This window comes from Physeter macrocephalus, chromosome 21 (assembly GCF_002837175.3).
Source record: "Physeter macrocephalus isolate SW-GA chromosome 21, ASM283717v5, whole genome shotgun sequence".
Lineage (NCBI taxonomy): Eukaryota > Metazoa > Chordata > Mammalia > Artiodactyla > Physeteridae > Physeter > Physeter macrocephalus.
Genome location: NC_041234.1, coordinates 121,370,264 through 121,389,117, shown reverse-complemented (window position 1 = coordinate 121,389,117; position 18,854 = coordinate 121,370,264). Strand labels below are relative to the sequence as shown.

The 18,854-nt window shown below is 38.9% G+C and overlaps 1 protein-coding gene across 8 annotated transcripts in view; it reads left to right on the top strand.

The window, feature by feature from the left end:
• The window catches only part of F8 (coagulation factor VIII), a 119,123-nt gene that overhangs the window by 30,706 nt on the left and 69,563 nt on the right, over positions 1-18,854 (top strand). For 7 of the 8 annotated variants that reach the window (XM_028482413.2, XM_028482414.2, XM_024116776.3 and 4 more), the window contains 5 exons: positions 1,361-1,582; positions 2,315-2,570; positions 3,041-3,212; positions 14,616-14,709; positions 18,030-18,244. In XM_028482413.2, the coding sequence (XP_028338214.1) occupies positions 1,361-1,582; positions 2,315-2,570; positions 3,041-3,212; positions 14,616-14,709; positions 18,030-18,244 (959 nt within the window). Of the gene's footprint in view, positions 1-1,360; positions 1,583-2,314; positions 2,571-3,040; positions 3,213-14,615; positions 14,714-18,029; positions 18,245-18,854 lie in introns of those variants that run through there. The other variant, XM_055081785.1, reaches the window with a different exon arrangement.

Below are 18,854 nucleotides of genomic sequence, written 5' to 3'. Positions count from 1 at the left end.
CCTGTGCGTCCGGAGCCTGTGCTCCGCAACGGGAGAGGCCGCAACAGAGGGAGGCCCGCATACCACAAAAAAAAAAAAAAAAAAAAAAGAAAAGAGTTGAGTCTTTATATTAAAATTTCCCAGCAGGATAATTAAAAAAATATCCCCACACAAAATTAGGTTTGTGGAATTTCAAAGAACAAAGAGAAGATATATAAGCTTCCCCTGGGAGAAACAGGTCACATACAAAAGGCATGAGAATTAGACTGGCAATATAATGAACCAATACCTTAAAAGTTCTAAAGGAAAAGTTATTTTCAACCTAGAATTCATAGCCAAACTATAACTTAACTTCGGGGGAAGAATAAAGACATTTTCAAAAATGGTAGCCCTTAGAAGCCACTGAATATGTGCTACAATAAAACTAGAGAGTAAACCAAGAAAGAGGAAGTTGGAAAATTCAGACACCCAAGAAAATAATGAAGGACGAGGAAGGATATTTTCTTAACTCTTTTCTGTATTTTTCAAGAATTCTATAATTAATATGCATGATTTCAGAATTAGAAAAGAAATTAACTTTCAAAACATACAGGTCCCTGCTCTCACATATCAAGTTAATTAACCTCTCTGGGCATCAGTTTCCTCTCCTCTAAGTGAGGGATGATAACTATAGTTTCTACATTCATAGGATTATTGGGAGTTAAAACTTGTAAAATACTTTGGACAGTGCTTGATGTTACACAAGGGCTCAGTAAGCATTACTGTTATTAATTATATTGCCATCATTGGTGTTAGATTGGATGTGAGAAGTGAGAGTGGTACCATTCACTGAAATAAAGAAGTCTGGAATAAGATGAGGTGATAAAGATTGAAAGTTTGGTTTTGTGCCTGTGGGTTTTATGGGCTATCCAGGTGAAGATATTGAGAAGGTATCAGTCTGTATCAGTCTGCAGTTAATACCATGAGAATCAATGATATTATTCAGAGAGGAAATTTGATTAACAAGAGAATAAGGCCTAGGGATGAGCCCTGGGGTGATCCATCATTTAATGGATGGGTAAAGAAGGAGCAGTCTAAGCCTTGGGGGAACAAAACTCTGTTGAAACGGAGGCCAGGGGAGGAGAGAATTTCAAGAATAAATGAATGGTCAGCAGATGCAGATGAAGACTGAAAAATACCCGTTGGATTTAGCAGCATGATAGTCATTGATGACTTCGGCAGGAGCTGTTAGTTTGACAGTACCCCAGGGTCCTTGGAAAGTTTGGTTCCAAGTCAAGATAATAAAATTTGTAAGGACAATTTGTTCATCCTATCCTAGGAAGTGTTTTCCATTTCAAATTCTCTACTTCTTGCTTGTAGCTGTGTTATTCTTACTTTACAGGTCTGATTGGATGTCATAAGAAATCAGTCTATTGGCATGTGATTGGGATGGGCACCACCCCTGAAGTGCACTCAGTTTTCCTCGAAGGCCACACATTTCTTGTGAGGAACCATCGCCAGGCTTCTTTGGAGATCTCACCAATAACATTCCTTACTGCTCAGACACTCCTGATGGACCTTGGCCAGTTTCTACTGTTTTGTCATATCTCTTCCCACCAACATGGTAATATCTGTGGATCTTAAAAATGAGTATTATAAATATCCAGCTCTTCTTTTAATGGAATTTACTGTCCACTGTCCAGTATAGGATTATGTTAGTTAGACCTCAACCGAGATTCTCTAGTTGCCAGTTTTCAGAGCAAATATTTCACCTTGAGTATAAGAGGGCTTGATTATTATCAGTACTTGTGAATGTACTGGTGAATCTACCTGGGATCTAGGGAGGGGAAAATGAGGTGGCAAGAGTGAAGAGGACAGTGTATCATTGTTTTCCCAGCCTGATCACATTAAATAGGCTTCAGTACTATGGAGAGAGGGATTTGGGGTCATAGCTGAAGAGATGTTTTATGAGAAATTTAGGGAAAAGGAAAAAAGTGCACTGTCTAGGTTGTAATCATAAGGGCTCCAGGATATCAGTAGTGATGCCCAGAGCATTATATAGCAAATACAAATGGATACTGTGAGCAAATGAGTGAGTCTTGATAAAGGGGTCAAACGTATATTGGAGGAGAGTCAGGCAGAAGGGAAATGGTGAGTGCAAAGACCACAGGAAGAAACCAGAAAGTACCAGATATGGGGAAGGTAATACATACAGGACAATGGCAAGAAAGGATATTGGTGTGGAGAAGGGAACACTTAAGAGAAGTCCTTGAAGGCCTAACAAGAAAGAACAAAGTCATAAGAGTTAAGGCAAGAAAGTCTCATTGGAACCTGACATTCGTTTGTCTGACTCCAGATGGTATGGAAGCTTATGTCACAGTACATAGCTGCCCAGAAGAACCCCACATATGGATGAAAAGTAATGAAGAAGAAGATTATGATGATTTTGATGACTCTGACATGGATGTGATCAGATTTGATGGTGACAGCGCTCCTCCCTTTATCCAAATCCGCTCAGTTGCGAAGAAGCGTCCTAAAACCTGGGTCCACCACATCGCTGCTGAAGAGGAGGACTGGGACTACGCTCCCTCAGTCCCTCCCTCTGCTGACAGGCAAGTTATTCAGAGCAACAGATCCCGAAGCCATGTCTAAGGTTAGGTACAGCTGTAGAATCAAATGGCAAGGGCACTAATATGTTTGGTAAATTAACATAGCTAAACATCAGGGATGCTTATATTTTTCTCACTCCTTTCCTTGATTAAATCATATGAGCTAGGGCTTCCCTGGTGGTGCAGTGGTTGAGAGTCCGCCTGCCGATGCAGGGGACACGGGTTTGTGCCCCGGTCCGGGAGGATCCCACATGCCGCGGAGCAGCTGGGCCCGTGAGCCATGGCCGCTGAGCCTGCGCGTCCGGAGCCTGTGCTCCGCAACGGGAGAGGCCACAACAGTGAGAGGCCTGCGTACCGCAAAAAAAAAAAAAAAAAAATCATATGAGCTATTTTAGAGTTGGATTTTAGCAACCTGTCCTTTACCTAGATAGAATTCTCCATTCCAACCTCTCATCTTTTTGTGTCTCACACAGAAGTTATAAAAGTCTGTATTTGAACAATGGTCCTCAGCGGATTGGTAGGAAGTACAAAAAAGTCCGATTTATAGCTTACACAGATGAAACATTTAAGACTCGTGAAGCTATTCAGTATGAATCAGGAATCCTGGGACCTTTACTTTATGGAGAAGTTGGAGACACACTTTTGGTAAGTTGAGGAAAAGATATAAGGTTGGGTGAGAAGACAAAGTCTGGAGGGTTTTGAGTTTTTTTAAACTTCATAATTCAGCCTTGTCTCCAATGGGCAGGATCTCTTAAAAATTATAAATGTTACACAAATAAATGTGGATTATAAATTTGTTTTAAAATATTATAGAACAAAATATTTAATGCCACCCATTAAACCTGACACTCCTTTGAAATACTCATTGCTTAGACTTTCATACATATCCTTCTACAATTTTTAGAAGGATTTTACATTTGACCTGTAAGGAAAAGAATAAGAAGAAGAATATGTGACAGAGTAGATATAGCCCACAAAGCCTAGAGCATTTACTATCTGTCCCTTTCCAGAAAATGTTTCCTGACCCTTGATATAGCATATTAACAATACTTATGCTTCAAATAACAGTGGCTTTAAAAAATAGGGAGTTATGTTTTCACAGTCAATTTAGAGATAGATAGATGGTCATGTCAACCGTAAAAAAATGCACAGCCTAAAAGTTGAGAGTTATGTTTTATTCGGTGGACATTCTTAGGACTTCAAGCCCGGGAGAAAGCATCTCAAGTAACCCTGAGAAAACTGCTCCAAGGAGGCAAGCGGGGAGCCAGGGTATATAGGAGTTTTGCAACAAACAGCAGGTAGTAGGAACAAAAGATTACTGTTAATTAAAGAAAACCAGGTATCCCGAGTCAAGGAATTTAGTACTTTTCTATGTATGGGAAGAAGCAAGAGTCTGGGCTTATTGAAATCATTCCTTTGAACTGCACCTCAGGTATCTGGGGCCAGTATCCTGTGCTCTCTCATCCTGCGTTTCCTTAAGCTGCACCATTGGGTGTGGCTGCAGTCTGATGACTGCTAGACAGCCGGGCATTATTTGTTTCCTCTCCTGAGTTACCTCAGGGCTCACTGATGTCTGCGACATCCTTTGTTTACTGATATGGCAGGCAGCGTTCTTAACATGGCTATATTTTGCTTATATGTTGGTAAAAGGCTTTATGCATTATGAATATTAACACATTGTTATTTATCTTTCAGATATTTTTCTCAGTCAGTCTGTCACTTGTACTTTAACTCCTTTGTGATGTGTTTTGTCCTATAAAAATTTTCAGTCTTTATGTAGTCAAGATCTTTTCTCAGTCTTTAAATTTATATTTTTCTGGATATTTTTCATTTATGTTTTCTGCCTAGGAACATCTTCAGTACCTCTAAGAGATTATAAATATGGTCTACTATATTTTATTCTTTTACATTTACAGTTTTATTTTTACAGTAAGCATTTTAATTGCTCTGGAAGTTACTTTTGGGTATAGAGCATCGTGTCAAATAGGGATTTCCCCAAATGACAGCCAATTGGTCCAGTCAATCCTTTCTTCACTAATTTTAAAATGCCTTTTTTATTATATACTAAAACGCTAAAATCTGTTCTGTTTAACTGATCTGTTACCACACTGTCTTAATGACTGCAACCTTGTGATATGTTTTGATATTTGTAGGGCATGTCTACCTTCATTTTACTTCTTTAAAATTTTAATTAACTATTAATGTACAGTTTTTCTTCATGAATTTTATTTACCTACTTTTGAATTAGCCAGTACAAATAACTCAAAAGGCAAAAAGATTACGCAAGAAAAAGCAAACTTTCCTTCCTCCCAGACTTCCAGTCCCATAGTCTGACCAGCTATCATTGCCCTGTTTTTTATATTCCCTTTCAGAAACAGTATATACATATACAAGTGTATGTGCACATATTTCACACAAAAACAGAAGCACTATGTAGATTTTAACAATATATCTTGGATATCATTTCATATCAATATATGTAGGTCTACTTCATTCTTTCTTTTTTGTAAGTTATGCTCTTATATATGCTGAATCCTATAAGGCTTTTCTGTTAATGTGAGAATTTGAGGACTATTTTTTACTTTTTATACGGAAATTATCAAACATACCCAGAAGTAGAGAGAATAGTAAAATAAACTTCTTTGAACCCATCACTGAGCTTCAACAGTTATCAAAAAATGGCTAATCTCATTTTGTCTATAAACCAACTAGGCCTAACAGACATCTACAGACCAGGCCACCCAACTCCAATAGAATACATATTCTTCTCAAATGCACAAGAAACATTCTCCAGGATAGATTATACATTAGGCCACAAACCAAGTCTCAAAAAATTAAAAAAAAAAACTATAGTTCAAAATTCCTTGTGACTATAGATGCAAAAATCCTCCACGTTATTAAGCCAAATCTAGCAACATTTTAAAAAGATCATACACTATAATCAAGTGAGATTTATCTCAGGAATGTAGGGATGGTTCAACATATGAAAATTAATGCAACACAACATATTACTTGAATAAAGGATGAAAGCACATGATCATGTAATACGTGAAGAAAAAGGGCTTGACAAAATCCATTACCCATTCATGATAGAAAAAATTCTCAGTGAACTAGCAACACAAATGCAAGGTCCTTAACTTGATGAAGAACATCTAAGAGAAGCTTATAATACGCTGAAAGACTAAATGTTTTCCCCCTGAGATTAGGAACAAGTTAAGATGTCCAGTCTTGGTGGGGCGGGGGCAGGGGCGGCAGCTCCGGGGGCGCCGAGGCCCCACTCGCCCCATCATGCCATTGCTGCCCAGACGCCCCAGCCCCCCGTCCACCCCGCTGCGCCTGCGGAGGCTCGGGAAAGTGCCGGGTGAGCACGGGGTGGTCTCCACGTCCTCGAATCTGCCCTTTTAGTTGTTCTCTTGACGTGACCATAAGTCACCCAGAACTAACTGGGACGCCCAGTCCAGCGGTCGAAGGGGAACCGGAGGGTCTCTGCCTGACCGAAATGGTAACCTGGCAGCAGGGGAAGCTGGCGAGAGGTTCTAGAAGTTGCCTGAGAACTTTGTGCCATTGGCAGCTCCTGCCTAAAATCGTCGGGAGCTGCTAAAATCGTCTTTAGGAAGGCTGGCAGCCAAGTTTGACACCCCAGCGTTCCATACAAGGATAGACGGTGACTTGGGAGGTAATTTCCACATCCTGCTATTTGTGTTCAGGGTCGAGGCTTATGGACAACACGAAGGGACGACGAAGGAAGGACGATGGATGCAAACACATCCACGGAAGCATCGCCCCAGCTCCGAACTGGGTCGGCCTACTGCTGGCATTGCAGCAAAGGGGCAAGGCCAGGCCAGGCCCACAGACGGTGCCTCCTAACTTCACTGTTGACCCCAAGCGCAGACTGTCCTACAAACGGGGCAGAAAGGATGACTTGGGTTCCTAGTCATTAGAAGTTTTTTGAGGTTTCTGTTTAAAATTTTAAAAGAGATTTAGAAACAGTAGGCATATTTTGGTGGGAAAGCAGATGAAAGAAAAGCATTTTCCTTCTGCGTGAAAACCTAAATATAAAGGTATAGCTTATACTAGGTGGGCGTTCCCACCTATAAGGGTCAAATTCAGAATAAAATTGAAGAGTGTTTGAAAATCAACTCAATCAATGCCAAGTATGGAGGATGCAAAAACGAACTGGACAATGTCTTTTTTCATAAGAAGTTTACAATTTAGTGAGGAAAAAAGAGAACAGGAATTGTGGAGAAAACATATTTCAAGAAGACTGAATGCAATATGTAGTCTGGTTTGGCAAGAAAATAATGCTGCTGTAGAAGGGCATGGTGAGTGATAAGCTCAATGGATGCAGTTAAAGATGTTGTGAAAGGCCCTGCATACTCAGCTGGTTTTGAGCACAATTGAACAGATGAGGAACTTTTGTAAGTGTGAATTTGTGGTGCTGGAGCAATTGACTCTCCACATAGGAAAAAATTAAAGTATTACCTGCCATTATACACATAAATAATCTCCAGGTGAATAAAGATGTAAATGTAAAAGGCAAAAGATACTTTGATAAGAAAATATTGGAGTGTGGACTTCCCTGGTGGTGCAGTGGTTAAGAATCCGCCTGCCAATGCAGGGGACACGGGTTCGAGCCTGGTCCAGGAAGATCCCACATGCCACGGAGCAACTAAGCCCGTGCGCCACAACTACTGAGCCTACACACAGCAACTACTGAAGCCCGCGTGCCTAGAGCCCGTGCTCCGCAACAAGAGAAGCCACCACAATGAGAAGCCCGCGCACCGCAACGAAGAGTAGCCCCCACTCGCTGCAACTAGAGAAAGCCCAGGCACAGCAATGAAGACCCAACGCAGCCCAAAATAAATGAATTAATAACTTAAAAAAAATAAGAAATAACAGATAAGTTATGCCAAGGTCCAGAGAATTATGTCATCTACCTGAACCAAAATCTGTCCACACATCTTTAAAAAAAAAACATGAGGTGTACAAGGAGTACAAAGAAAGTTACACATGATTCATACAATACTAGGAAATGGAGGGTACCACAAACATCAAATTACCAGAAAATTGGTAAGTAGCAAACTTCAGCAAGAGCAACCTTCCTCCACTGCTGCAAGACTCTAGACTGATACTGGAGTTAGAAGAAAAGGCTTCTATTTTATTTTTGTATGGCAATATAGTTGATATACAATATTATGTTAGTTTTAGCCGTGCTACATAGTTATTTGATATTTGCATACATTATGAAATGTTCACCACAGTAAGTCTAGTAACCACCTGTCTCCATACAAATTTATTGCAATATTATTACTTAGGCTGTATATGACATCTCCATGACATATTTCTTATTTAAGTGGAGGTTTGTACCTCTTAACCCCCTTCACCTATTTTGCCCTTCCACCACCCTCCCCTCTGACAACCATTGGCTTGTTTTCTGTATCTGTGAGTCTGTTTTCCTTTTGTTTGTTTTGTATTTTAGATTCAATATATAAGTGAGATCATACAGTAAAAAAAAAAAAAACAGGATGTCCACTCTTGTTACTTTTATTTAATACTGAACTGGAAGCCAATGCAATAAGGCAAAAAAAAAAGGAATTAGAGGCATTTGGATTGGAAAGAAAGAAATAATACTGTCTTTATTTGCTGATGATATGATCTTTTATGCAGAAAATCCTAAGGCATCTACTAAAAAGCTATTAGAACTAATAAACAAGTACAGCAAGTTTGCAAGATTCAAGATCAATACTAAAAAATAAGTTGTATTTCTATACACTTCAATGAAAAATCTGCAAATGAAATTAAGCAAACAGTTTCATTCATGATAACATAAAAAAAGAATGAAATAACTTGGGAAAAATTTAACAAAAAAGGTGCAACACTTGTATAGTGAAAACAACTAATTGTTACTGAGATAATTTTTTAAATATCTAAATAAATGGAAAAACATATGATATTTATGGATTGGAAGAGTCACTTACTGTTAAGACTCTTCCAAATTTGTCTATAGATCCAAATTGAATCCCTATCAAAATCCCAACTGCCTTTTGTGCAGAAATTGTCAAGCTGATCCTAAAATACAGATGGAATTGCATAGGACCCTTAATAAACAAATGAATCTTGGGGGAAAAAAACAGCAAAGTTTGAGGACTCACACATCAATTTCAAAACTTACCACAAACTACAGTAATCATGACAGTGTGGTACTGGCATAAGGATAGATATATAGATCAATGGAAAACAATTGAGAGTCCAGAAATAAACCTACATATCTATGAACACTTGACTTATTTTTTAAATTGAAGTATAGTTGATTTACAGTTTTGTGTTAGTTTCAAGTGTACAGCATGGTGATTCTGTATTTTTACAGATTATACTCCATTATAGGTTATTATAAATATTGGGTATAATTCCCTGTGCTATACAGTATATCCTTGTTGCTTATCTATTTTATGTATAGTAGTTTGTATCTGTTAATCCCATACTCCTAATTTGACACCGCCCCCTTTCCCCTTTGGTAACTGTAGGTTCGTTTTGTATGTCTGTGTGTCTGTTTCTGTTTTGTAAATAAGTTCATTTGTATCATTTTTTTAGATTTCACATATAAGTGATATATGAAATTAGTCTCTCTTTGACTGACTTCACTTAGTATGATAATTTCTAGGTCCATCCATGTTGCTGCAAATGGCATTATTTTGTTCTTTTTTATGGCTGAGAAGTATTCCATTGTGTATATATACCATGTCTTCTTTATCCATTCATCTGCTGATGGACATTTAGGTTGCTTCCATGTCTTGGTCGTTGTGAATACTGATGCTATGAACATTGGGGTGCACGTATCTTTTTGCATTAGAGTTTTCTCCAAGTATATACCCAGGAGTAGGATTCTGGATCATTTGGTAGCTCTATTTTTAGTTTTTTCAAAGGAACCTCCATACTGTTTTCCACAGTGACTGCAACAATTTATATTCCCACCAGCAGTGTAGGAGGTGAACACTTGACTTTTCACAAATGTCCTAAGACCAATCAATGGGGAAAGAATAGTATTTTTAACAATATAGTACTGGGACAACTGGATACCCACATGAAAAAGAAAGAAGTTTGACCCCTTCCTTATACCATACACAAATTGAAGGTGGATCAAGGATATAAATGTTAGAGCTAAAACTAAAACCCTTAGAAGAATATACAGGAGTAAATCTTTGTGACCTTGGATTATACAATGGTTTCTTAGATATGACATCAAAAGCAACAAGCAACAAAAGATAAAATAGATTGGACTTCATCACAATTAAGAACTTTTGTGCCTCAAAAGATACCAACCAGAAAGTGAAAAGACAGCCCATGGAATGGGAGAAAATAATTGCAAATTATATATCTGATAAGGGTATAGTATCCAGAATTTATAAAGAACTCTTACAACTCAATAATAAAAAGGCAAATAGGGGGCTTCCCTGGTGGCGCAGTGGTTGAGAGTCCGCCTGCCGATGCAGGGGACACGGGTTCGTGCCCTAGTCTGGGAAGATCCCGCATGCCGCGGAGCAGCTAGGCCCGTGAGCCATGGCCGCTGAGCCTGTGCGTCCAGAGCCTGTGCTCCGCAACGGGAGAGGCCACAACAGTGAGAGGCCCGCGTACCGCAAAAAAAAAAAAAAAAAAAAAAAGCAAATAGGGACTTCCCTGGTGGTCCAGTGGGTAAAACTCCATGCTCCCAATGCAGGGGGCCTGGGTTCGAACCCTGGTCGGGGAAGTAGATCCCGCATGCATGCCACAACTAAGAAGTCCACACGCCACAACTAAAGATGCCACATGCCGCAATGAATATCCCGCGTGCCGCAACTAAGACCTGGCACAGCCAAAACAAATAAATAAATAAATAAATGTTTAAAAAATAAATTTAAAAATTAAAAAGGCAAATAATCCAACTGAAAAATAAGCAAAGGATTTGTATAGACATTTCTCCAGGGATGATATATAAAGGAGTGACCGATAAGCACGTGGAAAGATGCTGAACGTTATTAGCTATTGGGGAAATGCAAATCAAAATCGCAATGAGATACCATTTCACACCCACTAAAATAGCTATAATCAGCAAGGCAGATAATAACAAGCATTGGTGAGGATGCAGAGAAATTGGAAGCTTCATAAAATACTGATGGGAATGTAAAAATTTGCAGCCACTTTGGAAGACAGTTTGTCCGTTCCTCAGAACGTTAAAAATGGAGTTACCATGTGATCCAGCAATTCCTTCTAGGCATATACTCAAGAGAAAGGAAAACATAGGTCCACACAAAGACTTGTATGTGAATGTTCATAGCAGCACTATTCATAATAGCCCCAAATTGGAAGCCATTCAAATGTTCACCAATTGGTGAATGAATAAGCAAAATGTAGTGTACCCATATAATTGGAACACTAGTCAGCAATTAAAAGAAATGAACTACTCATACATGATACCACATGGATAAAACTCAAAACATGATGATAAGTTAAAGAAGCCAAGCGAAAAAGACATATTACATGATTTAATTTATGTGAAATATCTACAAAAGGCCAATTTATAGAGCAGAAAGCATATTAGCAGCTCAGGATTCCAACTGTGTGTGTTCCACTAAACCAGTCAGAAAGTGCCTCACCTTTGATGACCCAGCATCAGAAGTCACACAGCATTTCATGGCGTAATCTGAGTAAAAGCAGTCAAAGCCCACCCAGAATCAAGGAGAGGGAAACTTTGGCCTACCTCTTGTTGGGAGGAGTGTCAAAGAATTGGGGAACCATGTTTTAAAACTGCCACATAAATTGACAGCTTACTTCTCAAAAGCAACAAAGGAAGCCAGAAGACAGTGAAATCATGTCTTTAATGTGTTGAAAGAAAATCACTATCAACCTCGCAAGAATTACCATTTTATTGGCAATTTATACCAATATTCAAGGAATATATAATTTTATATTAAAATTTTAAATGTAGAGTATAAGAAAAAAGTAAAGACCCACCAGTTCTTTATTAGGCTAGCATAACCTTAGTCGTAAACCTGACCAGGACAGTATGAGAAAGGAAAATTAAAATTACAGACCAACTGCATTATAAACATGGATTCAAAAAATCCTAAACAAAAATTCATAAACCCAATGGAGCAATATATTAAAAAGATAATACATTATGACCTGGTTGATTTATCGGAGGAGTACTAGATGAATTTAACTTTAGAAAATCAAATATGGTAATCCACCATATTAACACATAAAAGGGTAAAATATAATTTGAAAATCTCAATAGTTTCATACAAATATTTATCAAAATTCAACATCCATCCATAATAAAAAGTCATAGGAAATTGGGATCACAAGGGACATCCTTATCCTGATAAAGATCTGAAGAAAATCTATAGGCACCAATCATACTTGGTGGTGAAACTCAGAAATCCTTCTGTTTAAGATCAGATCAGGACAAGAAACAGTTAACAAGTATCACCACCTCTATTTAATATTTTACTAGAAATCCTAGCCAGTATTCTTAGGAGAAAAAAAAGTTTTAAGATTGGAAATGAATAAACAAAACTTATTATTTGAAGATTAAGTAAATGAATGACATAGTGGGAGCTATATTTGTCATTGTTGAAGAGGGTAATTATAAATAAACAAAAAGGAAAGGCTAGAATAAATCATGTGATACTGGATTAGAGTTGGAGACATTACTATGAGTTCATGTTTGCCAAATATAGGTACAGATGGATGCATACAGAAATAATTACATATGTGTGCGTATGTTTAGGTTAGTATATTTCCTAGCGCTGTCCACTGAGAGGATCTAGAAGCAATGACATCCCAGTAGCAATGAGCACAGCCAGATCTTGGTTTCTAATACCATTCTCTGATGAAAGGAACCAAGGCCATTTGGAGAATGGATGATTCTAGGGCTGGGCCAGGGAAAACATAAGATGAGCCTGGAGAATCTTGTGGTTCCGGAAAGTAAGAAAGTGCTCAAAAAATAAAAGGATGGGACAATGTTAAAGAAATACAGGAGCTTCTAACGGCCAAGGTGGAAGAATATGAGCAATAAAATAAATAAAGTAGTATTGGAGTATACCTTAAAGTATAAAATAAATATCCATGAGTATACACTGAATAAATAAATGATTGAATACCTAAATAAATGGAAGAGTAGAGGCGAATCTCACATACGGAAGAATTCCAAATCAATTTTGTAGGTCTATAATCCATTTTGGGTTAATTTTTGTGAAAGGTGTAAGGTCTGCATCTAGATTCTTCTCCCTCCTCCTCCTCCTCCTCCTCCTCCTCCTCCTCCTCCTCCTCCTCCTCCCTCTCCCTGTCCTTCTCCTTCTCCTTCCTCTTCTTCTTTCTCCATGTGGATGTCTAGTTGTCCCAGCACCATTTGTTAAAAAGAGTATCTTTGCTCCATTTTATTGCCTTTGCTTCTTCGTCAAATATCAGTTGACTATATTTGTGTGGGTCTAATTCTGGGTTCTCTATTCTCTTCCAAAAGGAACTTTTTAAAATGGAACTTTATTATGTACTAGTACAAAAGAGGAGACGTTGGCATTAGATAGGAGCTGATTTTAACAGGAGAGAATATGGCCATATATGCATATAGGTTGGTCGATTTGATGGTGGGAAGATGAGGAATTTCTTTTCTGAATGCTTCTCCCTTCTCAGTGAAAAAATAAGCACCCGAGAGTGAGGATCAGGAAGCAAATATTAGCTGAATAAGTGGGAAGGTGAATTTCTAGGAATTTTTTTTTTTTTTGCGGTACGCGGGCCTCTCACAGTTGTGGCCTCTCCCGTTGCGGAGCACAGGCTCCGGACGCACAGGCTCAGCGGCCATGGCTCACGGGCCCAGCCGCTCCGCGGCACGTGGGATCTTCCCGGACCGGGGCACGAACCCGTGTCCCCTGCATCGGCAGGCGGACCCTCAGCGCACTGCGCCACCAGGGAAGCCCTGTTTGAGGTTTTTGGTCAACAATTTAAAGAAGCAGAGCTGTGTGATTTTTCTCCTACATCATTCTGCTGCTTAGGTGCAGGCAAGGAATAGGCTGTTAGTGGGTTTTACCAAATGAGTGGGTTTAAGACAAGACTGCAAGTAGAGGGCTTCCCTGGTGGCACAGTGGTTAAGAATCCACCTGCCAATGCAGGGGACACGGATTCGAGCCCTGGTCCAAGCCCTGGTCCAGGAAGATCCCACATGCTGCAGAGAAACTAAGCCCGTGCGCCACAACTACTGAGCCTACGGTGCCCGTGAGCCACAACTGCTGAGCCCGAGTGCCACAGCTACTGAAGCCTGCGTGCCTAGAGCCCGTGCTCCGCAACAAGAGAAGCCACCGCGATGAGAAGCCCGTGCACCACGACAAAGAGTAGCCCCCGCTCGCCACACCTAGAGAAAACCCGCGCACAGCAACAAAGACCCATTGCAGCCAAAAATAAATAAATTAAATAAATAATTATTTTTAAAAGACTGCAAGTAGAAGTTGGATTTTTATCCTCATATCACAGAACCTCAGACATAGAGCCCAGTTGATATGTTCAGGGTTCTTAATGCTGCTTTCATGTTATCACTCTTCTATCCTTCCTCTCTTTTAAAGCTCGTGCAGTCAGACAATTCCAACTGCCACCCTTGCTTAATGCTGTAATCAACTGTCCTCCTGTTCATGCCTGTTCATCCAGTGAAGATTTTATCACTTGAACCACTGTTTTCCCTTCCACTATTGGGGAATTCAGGGCCCAAATGGTGGGAAAGGCTGAGGGGAAGCAGTGTCCTCAGCAGACATCCAAATTTCAATTACTAATGTCAGAAGGTGCAAGGAATTCTTCCTGAAGTGATTAAAATAATTTTAAATAAATGGAAAGGAACCTTTAGTGAGAAGCCTAAGTAGCTGTCTGAGCAATTTTATGGAAAGAACAAACATTTTGAGCTTTATCTAGGCTCAAAGCCCTATGCTGTAGATACAAGGCAGCTTTTGTTTTCTGGAGGTAGGCCACACTTTTCTTGTTGATCCTAATTGTCTTGTACCTGATCTTATATCTCATTTATACTTTCAGATTATATTTAAGAATAAAGCAAGCCGACCATATAACATCTACCCTCATGGAATCACTGATGTCAGTCCTTTGCACTCAGGGAGATTTCCAAAAGGTAAGTGTTACCTCAATTTTATAGGTCTTCCTTACCTGTAGATACAGATGAGGGCACAGCCTCAATAACAACTAAAATCATGCACATTTATCACCCCACCATCCTTATTCTCTTAAGTTTTATTTTATTTGAAAATATGTCTTTATTTTGTCTTCGCTTTTGAAGGGTAATTTTGCTGGACATAGAATTCTGGGTTGAGACGGTTTCTTTTTCCTTTTAGCACATTCAAAATATTGTTTTACTATCTTCTTGCCTTTATAATAGCTAAATTCTATTCAGTCATTCTTCCCCTGTATGTCATTTTTCTCTGGCTGTGATTTTCTTCATATTTATCCTACTTGGGGTTCACTGATCTTCCTGTGAGTCACAATATTTGTATTTTTGTTTTTAATAGCCAGACCTTTGTCCCCAAATGAAGTAATAAGTTGCATTTCTACTAGTCATGTATGAAAATATAATTTCCCACATCCTCGATAGCTAGAAGATAACCTGCTAATCTGGTGGGTAAAAAGTGGTATTTCATTGTTGCTTTAATTTTACTTGGGGATGAATATTTATTTTATCAAAATAATACATGCTTAAAATATTGAAAGGCTGTAAGTTCCACTCCCTAGAGGCATCCATTTTTAAGCATTTCTGTTTTAGATTTTTGGTAGTTATCTCTATAGCTCTAAAAAATCATTTATATGCTACTCCTTTGTTTTTCAGCTTTAGACATTATATATTTATTTTGTGTTAAATGAGGATTTAGCGTTGTGCTTCTTCCCATTCCAGTTGTTTTAGACTTTTATCAGTGCTTTTAGTTCCTCAACTGACTATCATTAGAATTTTTAAAAACATGCTAAATACCTACGTTTTATATACATTAAGGTACTAACAACAGTTTCCCATTTCTTCTCCTCTATTCTTCCATTTCCCCACTGCTGCCAGCTATACCTTTACTTTTATAAAACTAAAGTTGATAACATTTACATTTTGCACTGTAATTTCAAATAACTCCTTGCTTTTTCTATATATTTATTCTAAACTTTAAAAGTCAAAAAAACAGCATTTATATTATTTTAGTATGTTTCTTATTATAAGTATATGAGTTTACTGCAGAACTAGGTGATATGCTATGATTATTCTTTTGTCCACAGTTCCAGTGATTTTACTGTTAAGGTCAAATGGATTATCCTTCTTTATTCTCTACCAGTAGTTCAAAATCATGGTAAATTTTAGTTTGCTTTATATTAGGACCATGCTGATCTTGGAATTTTTGTGTTTGTATTCCTGAAAAAAGACATTATTTTCTTTTTTTTATATTTTGGTTATTTTTTAATAAATTTATTTATTTTATTTTTGGCTGCGTTGGGTCTTTGTTGCTGCACGCGGACCCCCTCTAGTTGTGGTGAGTGGGGGCTACTTCTCGTTGTGGTGCGCAGGCTTCTCATTGCAGTGGCTTCTCTTGTTGCGGGGCACAGGCTCTAGGTGCGTGGGCTTCAGTAGTTGTGGCTCGCGGGCTCAGTAGTTGTGGCTCGCGGGCTCTAGAGCACAGGCCCAGCAGCTGCGGTGCACGGGCTTAGCTGCTCCGTGGCATGTGGGATCTTCCTGGACCCGGACTCGAACCTGTGTTCCCCGCATTGGCAGGTGGACTCCTAACCACTGCACCACCAGGGAAGCCCCGACTTTCTTTTCTTTTGTCAGGAGAAGAAATGTATGCCTTTTCACCATATCCCTTAGGTCTTCCAGCTTCTTCATCATGCTGTTTATTGGTATCTGAACCTTTTTTCTTGTAAAGATGTTCTTGTAGTTCACCAGCTTACTATTCTAATTTGGATTATATGCTTTCTAGGCCTGCTGCAAAGCTTCCATCTTTGGATTTTTTTTATTTGGACTTGTAGGCTAGTGCCATTACTGCTCCTATCTTGTACATTTCTGGTTTTTGATTTCTTTTGTTTTTCTGGAAGTATACCTTCAATATACTTCTGAATACATTTAGTATATAGGGGGAAAACTTTATGAGTTCTTCAGTATGAGATGATGTATAGATAGGCTGGTTATAAATAATTTTCAATCCACTGTTTTCTAATACTCATTGTTGGTGGTGAAAATTCTAATGCTAAATTGATTTGCAATTCCTTTATGGGAGAAGAGCAATGTAACAGAATTCTGGGGAGATATTGAATGTGTACCCTAAAATTTGGAGGCATACGCAAATACAATTCCTGGTAACTTGCTTTTTATGTGGAAAACCCTGAAGGCTTTACTGCTCATAACTAGCAGATAAGAAGAGAGGGTAAGAGTGGAGCAGTCTGCCCTTCTGCTGTTTGACCTGGCTAGGATGCATGAGTTTTCTCTGTAAAAAGTAGATACTGTTGCGAGTAGCTGGATTGCTCTCTTTTGAAGATACCTGCCTAAGAAGGCAGCCTGACAGGGTGAGGGATGCCAGAAATAATAGGCTCTTGCATATAACACTAGACGTAAGAAGAGCTGGGGAGGGAGGAGGGCTGCAGAAGGATAACTGAAGTAAGCATCTCTCAGGTATACGGTGCTGAGGTCCCGACGGTTACTCCAAGGAAACCATCCATGCACCCTAAGAAAAGACCAGCATCTCAGCACCTCCCACACAGAAAGCATTGGTGACCAAGCAGTGTTGTCAGAGAGAGTACTCACACAGCAGGACCTATTAAGCAAAAATCTATTTGCCCTTTCCTCTAATACCCATCTACCCTCACTCCCTATTACGTTAACCCTGACCTATGGTTAGGGAATGGATATAGACTGGATCTTTAGGTATTAAACTTACGCAAAAGTGAATTTTAATTACTAAAATCAGACAGTTCTTGTCCTGAGGACCCTTTAGCCCAAGAGAAGATTTTAATTCTTGCTTCCATTCCTCACAGAGGCCAGATACCACAAGTCTTGATACCACATGTGAGTTAAAACTTCAGTGTGCAGTCTTTCAGCATCTATTCAGGCCACTCTGGCTTTGTTGTGTCTTTTTTTTTTTTTTGGCACTTGGGTTTTTTTCTTCTTTATACGTTTTCAGTTATGTATTTAAAATGTTTAAAAATATTATTATCTATTATTTCTAGTAGTGGGTAGACCTGCTCATTTCAACTCAAACTAACATGCTAGCAGAAATCTCCTGAACCTATTTTTATTGTAAAAAGTTGTGTGACTCTTAAACTTATAAGAGGTGCAAATTTAGTTTTCACTTATTGAGAAACTTTATATGTACATATAAATTTGTAGACCCATTGTAATAACGACATGATTACCAATATGTGCCTTGTTATACTTCTAATCAAGCTGTTTTGGGGTTTGGGTGTGGGTAGGTGTGAAACATTTGAAAGATATGCCAATTCTGCCAGGAGAGATATTCAAGTATAAATGGACAGTGACTGTAGAAGATGGGCCAACTAAATCAGATCCTCGGTGCCTGACCCGATATTACTCAAGCTTCGTTAATCCAGAGAGAGATCTAGCTTCAGGACTCATTGGCCCTCTCCTCATCTGCTACAAAGAATCCGTAGATCAAAGAGGAAACCAGGTGAGTTCATCTCTTTCCAGGTGCTGGGTCTGCAGCTAAAATCGAATGATGATGCACATGAACTTCCAGATGGTATTTCCTATATTCTCTCAGTGTACATCCACCTGTAGCCTGCAGAAAATATAGTAGTCTACAATATTGAGCAAAAAAAGAAATGAGCTGGGTTTCTCACTGCTTTTATTGAATTTGACTTTGCTGTAATAAACTTGCCTGCTGGATGGATAGGAGAGCCTGGGCCCTAGATTATTTCTATAATACTCATTCTCAGTCTAAAATTCCTCTCTTTGTAAGTGATCTTGCCCATTTTTACATGATTAATTACCACCTATTTTCAGATGACCCACAAATGTATATGATAGCTTAGACGTCTCCCCTGTGGGTGATTCAAAGACACCTCAAAACGAACACATGTGCAGCACCTAGCATACTGTGCGGTATTTTAGTAGGAGTTCCATAAATATTTGTTGAGTAAAATTCAAGGCAATATGTAAAATGTTTCAGAATATGGTTAGAATTTGGACCACTTCTGCCATTTTAGAAAAAATTAAGTTAAATACTCTGAATTTAAAAATCTTGATTCTTCACAAAAACTCATTGCTTGGCTGCAGAA